The sequence below is a fragment of the Saccopteryx bilineata genome, chromosome 2, assembly GCF_036850765.1.
Source record: "Saccopteryx bilineata isolate mSacBil1 chromosome 2, mSacBil1_pri_phased_curated, whole genome shotgun sequence".
NCBI classification, from domain to species: domain Eukaryota; kingdom Metazoa; phylum Chordata; class Mammalia; order Chiroptera; family Emballonuridae; genus Saccopteryx; species Saccopteryx bilineata.
The window spans coordinates 248,274,570-248,281,713 of record NC_089491.1 but is presented as its reverse complement, the minus strand read 5'-3'; the positions used below and the strand labels follow the sequence as shown (position 1 = coordinate 248,281,713).

Genomic DNA, 7,144 nt, shown 5'->3' with positions numbered 1-7,144 from the left:
TCTGGCTATGATGTTCTGTCATTCCTCATTCTAGGAGGGATCCACAGTTCCAGGAGAAAGGTGGAAGTTAGAAAGAAAAAGGCAGGGAAACCAGGATGATTTGGTATCCAATGCGTATTCATTTATTTTACACTTACAAAAGAAATTGCCCACCCTCTGCCCCATCCCCCCCAAACAGTCTCTTTTTACAAACATTTAAAAATTAAAACCAAATGAAGATAGACAAGTTAATTTCAGTACAATTATTTTTCAATGTAGCTGTCATAATTAGAGTTTAAATTTTTTCCTACAAGTAACCAATGTCCAAGTGACTTATAGGGAAATCCTGATTATTGACCAAAAAGAAAATTCCATATTACAAGTTAGCAAATTCTAGTACAAAAATAGTCTGTGTGTTGGAATAGCCTTTCCTTTTACATAGGTCTTGGGTCAGTCTACTGACTGCATAATACATCAAGATTTCAGGGTTCTCTCTTTCACAAATGGCTCATTCGTCATAGCGGAAGCAGCACAGCACCTGCCATGGCAGGGGCTAGTGTCCACCTCTGGACCGTGTTAAAGACGGTAGGTCTGGGAGTGCCTCACTGACCCCAGGGCAGTAGGGCAGAACCCCAGCCCCTGTTCCGTACAGGGGTCCCTGGAAGGAGAGATGAGTTGTAAGCAAAGCTGTCCCCTTCCAAGGGAGCAGCAACAGGCCCAGGGTACAGGGGAAGTCTACCCAGGGAGTTGGGCTGGTGCTGGACAGCCCACCTCCTGCCAGTGTCTCCTCGTCCTACTGCAGCTCGACAAGGTGAGAGGTGGCCCTGCACGTCATCAGCGGCGAGAGAGTGGCCCTGCCCTTGCTGTAGCGAGGGCAGTTGTGGGCAAGCTACTTGTCCCTCAGGATGTCGAGCTGTTCCTGACACTCGGTGAAAAGGCGCTGGAAGCGGAGGTTCTGCCCGATGACTGGCAGCAGCTCCTTCAATAGCTCCCTCTTCCGTAGACCCTGTGGACATAGGCGAGACAGCTCAGTGCAAGTGTCAGTGAGGAGACCTAGACAGTGGGGACTTTTCTGGCCTTAGAGACCCTTGTGTCTGCCCATCTGATCCCATGTACCCCTTGGAAAAACAAGAGATGGATGAGGAAAATTTCTCTGCATGTTAGGAAGCCGTGGGAGAACTGAAAGGCTGAGTTGGTGCCTATGGGGTGGAGTGGCAGGGTGCAGGGGAGGGACACAGTGCAAGGACACTGCAGAGAAAACCAGGGTAGGTTCTGCTTCTCCATGTCCTCTTAAGTCAGCTGCCACAGTCGCCACTGGCCTTCAACTGCACTGCTCAGTGGCCACAGTAGTTTGGCCTTCCAGAGCAGGATAAAAGTAGGATATCAGGCAGAGGGACAGGTAGATGGCCAACTGGGAGGCAATGACTAGCTTTGGTTTTACAGTACTGTGGCATTTGCCCTTGGTTCTTGCCCAAAGTCTCCTCTATGTCTGTGGGGCCTTTTGCAACATGCACTGCCAGGTAGGGTCTCCACTGCACAGAACAGCTGCTGCAAAGGGAAAACCAGCAACTGACAACACTGACCATTAGACGAGAAGGCCCAAGATGCTAAACAAGATAAGGCATTACAGAAAGGACAGTGTCGATATTGAGCAACACAGTGGTTGAAGGAGATGGAATTAGCAGAATGGACACTGCTGAAGACCAAGTCAGGTGGGCTCAGATGAAAGGCAGCCAATGTTTAAGCAGGGAGGCATGTAGAGGGGAAACTGTAAGAGGAGAAACTGTACAGATATATGGGGAAAAAATCTCATAGTCTTCCTTTTTTTATTCAGCCAAACAGTTATTCATATAAGGGGGTACAATAAAAAATATTCTTAGGCTTGTCAGACCTCAACATTTACCACAGTAAAGATCCGGCCTGGGCCTGACCAGGCGGTGGCGCAGTGGATAGAGCATCGATCTGGGATGTGGAGGACCCAGGTTCGAGACCCCAAGGTTGCCAGCTTGAGCGCGGGCTCATCTGGCTTAAGCAAAAAAAAGCTCACCAGCTTAGACCCAAGGTCGCTGGCTTGAGCAAGGGGTTACTCGGTCCGCTGAAGGCCCGCAGTCAAGGCACATATGAAAAAGCAATCAATGAAAAACTAAGGTGTTGCAACAAAAAACTGATAATTGATGCTTCTCATCTCTCTCCATTCCTGTCTGTCCCTACCTATCCCTCTCTCTAACTCTCTCTCTGTCCCTGAAAGAAAAAAAAAAAAAAAAAAGATCCGGCCTGGATATGTTTTGGAGTTAATACTCAAAGTAAGAAGAAATAAACAGAGGTGATGCTAGAAGTATGAAAAGCAATGTGATCAACTCTCTTGCTAAAGTTTATTTTGGTCTTAAAAAAATGTAAACAAAAATGGTTTCAACTTGTGAAAAAACCCCAGCTTGCCATATTAGATAAAATGAAAGCCAGCCAAGTGATGTTGGCAAGAAACACATAAACATGGATACAGAAATGTTAAAAGTTAAAGATGGAGAAAGATATGTTAGTAAATAAAAAAAGAAAGCTTGTGTTTTACAATTATCAGAAAAAGTAGACTTTGAAACAAAAACATCATTTAAGAAAGAGAAAATCAAGAAAGAGTGACAAAACCATCGTCGCAGGAAGATTATAATATACATTCAATTAGTTGTGGGGTAAAAATCTGCAGATTCAGGTAATTCTAACTGAACATTTAGTGTACATGACCATTAGGACATATATAGAATGAACCCACAACTAGAGAACATAGTCTTCTTTGGCACACGTGGAAATATGAAAAATTGCTTTTAGAGCCTCTACAGAATAACAGGTCTAATTTAGATTGTGGGTTGGCTTGGGCCAAATCCATCCATCTACTTTTGTCAATAATTTTATCAAAATGCAGACATACCTGCGTATTTGTTTAGACATTATGCTCTAACAGCAGGGCTGGGTAGTTGCAGGGCATTATATGGAGTTGCAAAGCCTGATATATTGTCCCTTTTTTTTTTTAAATTTTATTTATTCATTTTTACTAGAGAGAGAGAGAGAGAGAGAGAGAAGAGGGGAGGAACAGGAAGCATCAACTCCCATATGTGCCTTGATAGGCAAGCCCAGGGTTTCAAACCAACGACCTCAGCGTTCCAGGTCGACACTTTATCCACTGCGCCACCACAGGTCAGGCCTGATATGTTCTTTTCTGGTCTCTTATAGAAAAAGTCTACCAACCCCGGGGTGGGGAAGGGTCTGCCCTTTCCCGATATAGATCATGTTCTCTTGACTAAAACACAGCCTAATAAAACTCATGGGTCAAATTAAATTAACATTAGTTAACTGAAATTAAAAATAACTCACAAAATGGAAATAAAACATTAAGCACTGCAGAACTGGTGGGATGCATCAGAAGATGGGGCTTATATAGGGAACTTACAAACATAAAACAGCTTATATTAGAGAACATGAAAGAATGACAACCAATGACCAAAGAGTTCCAATCTAAGATACTAGGGGAATTAAAAAAAAGTAATTGAAAAAAACATTTTTATAAAGCAGAAGGAAGATGATGATAAAAAGAAAATTGAAATCAAGGAAACTAAAAACAAACTTAAGAATAGACAAATAAAGAAAAATGTAATTTTTTAATATCTTTATTATTTTTTTTAAAGATTTTGTTTATTCATTTTCAGAGAGGAGAGAGAGAGAAAGATAGAAGGGGGGAGGAGCAGGAAGCATCAACTCCCATATGCCTTGACCAGGCAAGCCCAGGGTTTTGAACTGGCAACCTCAGCATTCCAGGTTGACACTTTATCCACTGAGCCACCACAGGTCAGGCCAAAAGTCATTTTTTAAAAGACTAAAAACATAAACTTCAAGCAACATTAATCAAGAAACAGAAAGAAAGCTTAAAGAACTAAGGATTAAAAAAGAGATATGCTTCAGATATAGAAGAAAAAAAAGACACTATCAACAACTTTATGCTAACAATTGAACATTTACAGAAAACAGACTAATTCCAAGAAAAATATAGTTTATCTAAACTTATGCTTCAAAAAGATACAGAAAATAGGAGTGAAGTCTTACCACAAAAAAAGCATCAGGTATACTAGATTATTTTGGAATTAAAAAGAAATTATTCAGGCCCTGGCCGGTTGGCTCAGTGGTAGAGCATCGGCCCGGTGTGTGGAAGTTCCAGGTTCGATTCCCGGCCAGGGCACACAGAAGAAGTGCCCATCTGCTTCTCCACCCCTCCCTCTCTCCTTCCTCTCTGTCTCTCTCTTCCCCTCCCGCAGCCAAGGCTCCATTGGAACAAAGATGGCCCAGCACTGAGGATGGCTCCATGGCCTCTGCCTCAGGTGCTAGAATGGTTCCAGTTGCAACAAAGCAATGGCCCAGATGGGCAGAGCATCACCCCCTAGTGGGCATACCGGCTGGATCACGGTTGGGCGTATGCAGGAGCCTCTCTGTCTCCCCGCTTCTCACTTCAGAAAAATACAAAAAAAAAAAAAATTTATTCAGTTTAGAGAGAGAAAGAGAAAAGGGGGTGGGGGTGGGGCAGGAATCATCAACTCACAGTTGCTTCTCATATGTGCCCTGACAGGGCAAGCCCAGGGTTTTGAACTCAGGACCTCAGCTTTCTAGGTTGATGATTTATCCTCTGCACCATCACAGGCCAGGCTAGATTTTGAAACTAATATCTAAGAAAATTCCAAGAGCCTGACCAGGCGGTGGCTCAGTGGATAGAGCGTCGGACTGGGATGCGGAAGACCCAGGTTCGAGACCCCGAGGTCACCAGCTTGAGCGCGGGCTCATCTGGCTTGAGCAAAATCCCACCAGCATGAACCCAAAGTCACTGGCTCCAGCAAGGGGTTACTCAGTCTGCTGAAGGCCGGCGGTCAAGGCACATATGAGAAAGCAATCAATGAACAACTAAGGTGTTGCAACGCGCAATGAAAAACTAATGACTGATGCTTCTCATCTCTCTCCATTCCTGTCTGTCTGTCCCTGTCTATCCCTCTCTCTGACTCATTCTCTGTCTCTGTAAAAAATAAATAAAATAAAATAAAAAAAAATAAAATAAAGAAAATTCCAAGAAACAAATTTTTTCCAATTCAAATTCAGAGACTAAAAAAAGAGGAACTACTCCTAACATATTCCTTATTTTTTTACAGAGACAGAGAGAGAGTCAGATATAGGGATAGACAGATAGGAACCGAGAGAGATGAGAAGCATCAATCATCAGTTTTTCATTGCGACATCTCAGTTGTTCATTGATTGCTTTCTCATTTATGTGCCTTGACCATGGGGCTACAGCAGACTGAGTGTTCTCTTGCTCAAGCCAGCGACCTTGGGTTCAAGCTGGTAAGCTTTTGCTCAAACCAGATGAGCCCGTGCTCAAGCTGGCGACCTCAGGGTCTCGAACCTGGGTCCTCTGCATCCCAGTCCAACGCTCTATCCATTGCGCCACTGCCTGGTAGGCCCTAACATATTCTTTTTTTAAAATTTTTTTTATTTTTATTTTTTTGTATTTTTATGAAGCTGGAAACGGGGAGAGTCAGTCAGACAGACTCCCGCATGCGCCCGACCGGGATCCACCCGGCACGCCCACCAGGGGCGATGCTCTGCCCACCAGGGGGCGAGACTCTGCCCCTTAGGGGCGTCGCTCTGCCGAGACCAGAGCCACTCCAGCGCCTGGGGCAGAGGCCAACGAGCCATCCCCAGCGCCCGGGCCATCCTTGCTCCAATGGAGCCCCGGCTGCGGGAGGGGAAGAGAGAGACAGAGAGGAAGGAGGGCGGGGTGGAGAAGCAAATGAGCGCCTCTCCCATGTGCCCTGGCCGGGAATCGAACCCGGGTCCCCCGCACGCCAGGCCGACGCTCCACCGCTGAGCCAACCGGCCAGGGCCACCCTAACATATTCTATGAGGCAAATAAACCTTGATTCTAAAACTAGACACGGACAGGATGAAATGGAAGATCCCAGGCCAATTTCACCCATGATATCAGATGTCTAAATTCTCTATAAATTATTAGCAATCAATTCTAACAGTTAATAAAAAGATGAAAAACTTTGACCAAGTTGAGTTTATCTAGGAAAGCAAGAATTTAATATTATAAAACTTATAATTTACTATATTAATGGATTTTAATATTATGAATAAGGCACGAGACTTGGAAAACAGGAAATGAAATGATTATTTGAGAAGACATGATTGCTATGCCACAAAGAAAGTACAGAACTATTGACAAATTAAAAAGAATAACAGAAATATGTGTAAAAGATGGCTCATGACTAATGACTATTTGAGAAGATTTAACTGCTTATTCCACTTAGAAAACAAAAAAAAATTGGGCCCTAGCAGGTGGCTATGTGGATAGAGCATCAGCCCAGTGTACGGATGTCCCAGGTTTGATTCCCAATCAGGGCACACAGCAGAAGTGACCATCTGTTTCTCCCTTTGCCCCTTCTTTCCCTCCTCCCTTCCTGTAGCCAGTGGCTCAATTGGTTCAAGCATGGCCCTGGGCACTGATGATAGCTCCATTGGACCACATCAGCCTCGGGTGCTAAAAATAACTCAGTACCGGAGCACTGGTCCCAGATGGGGTTGCCAGGTGGATCCCGGTTGGGGTGCATGCAGGAGTCAGCCTTACTATCTCCCCTCCTCTTACCAAAAAAACCCAAATCAAAACAAAAAAACAAACAAACAAAAACAAAAAAGAAAACAAAAAAATGGAATGAATGAAAAACCAAAGTTAAATGCATTTATATATAGCTATGAATAATTAGAAAACGTAAAAAAATGTATCATTTAGAACAGTCACAATTATAAAATATATGAGTAACTCTAAGAAAAGATGTGCATGGCCTATGTGCTTAAAATGATAAAACCTTACTGAAGGCATTAAGGAAAATCTAAATGAACACAGAGTGTTGATGGGAAAGGTGACAAGAAGAAATGGGACTAATTTTCAGGACAGAGGCTACAGAAGGCAATGGTGGCCACTATGCTCTATAAGAACTTTAGGGGAACTACAGACCACGGGCACCTAGGGGTAAGACATTATGAAGAGAATACAAGGGAATATCTAAGGTTGTAGAAAGAAACAGAAATGAAACTTTTTTTTTTTAAACAGAGACAGAGTCAGAGAGAGGGATAGACA

The 7,144-nt window shown here is 43.6% G+C and overlaps 1 protein-coding gene across 3 annotated transcripts in view; it reads right to left on the bottom strand.

Moving 5' to 3' along the window:
* Positions 1-111: 111 nt before the first annotated feature.
* Positions 112-7,144, bottom strand: part of HIRA (histone cell cycle regulator) — a 66,451-nt gene continuing 59,418 nt past the window's right edge. For 2 of the 3 annotated variants that reach the window (XM_066259873.1, XM_066259872.1), the window contains one exon: positions 112-985. In XM_066259873.1, the coding sequence (XP_066115970.1) occupies positions 582-985 (404 nt within the window). In that variant the 3' untranslated portion in view covers positions 112-581. The remainder of the gene's footprint in view (positions 986-7,144) is intronic. The other variant, XM_066259871.1, reaches the window with a different exon arrangement.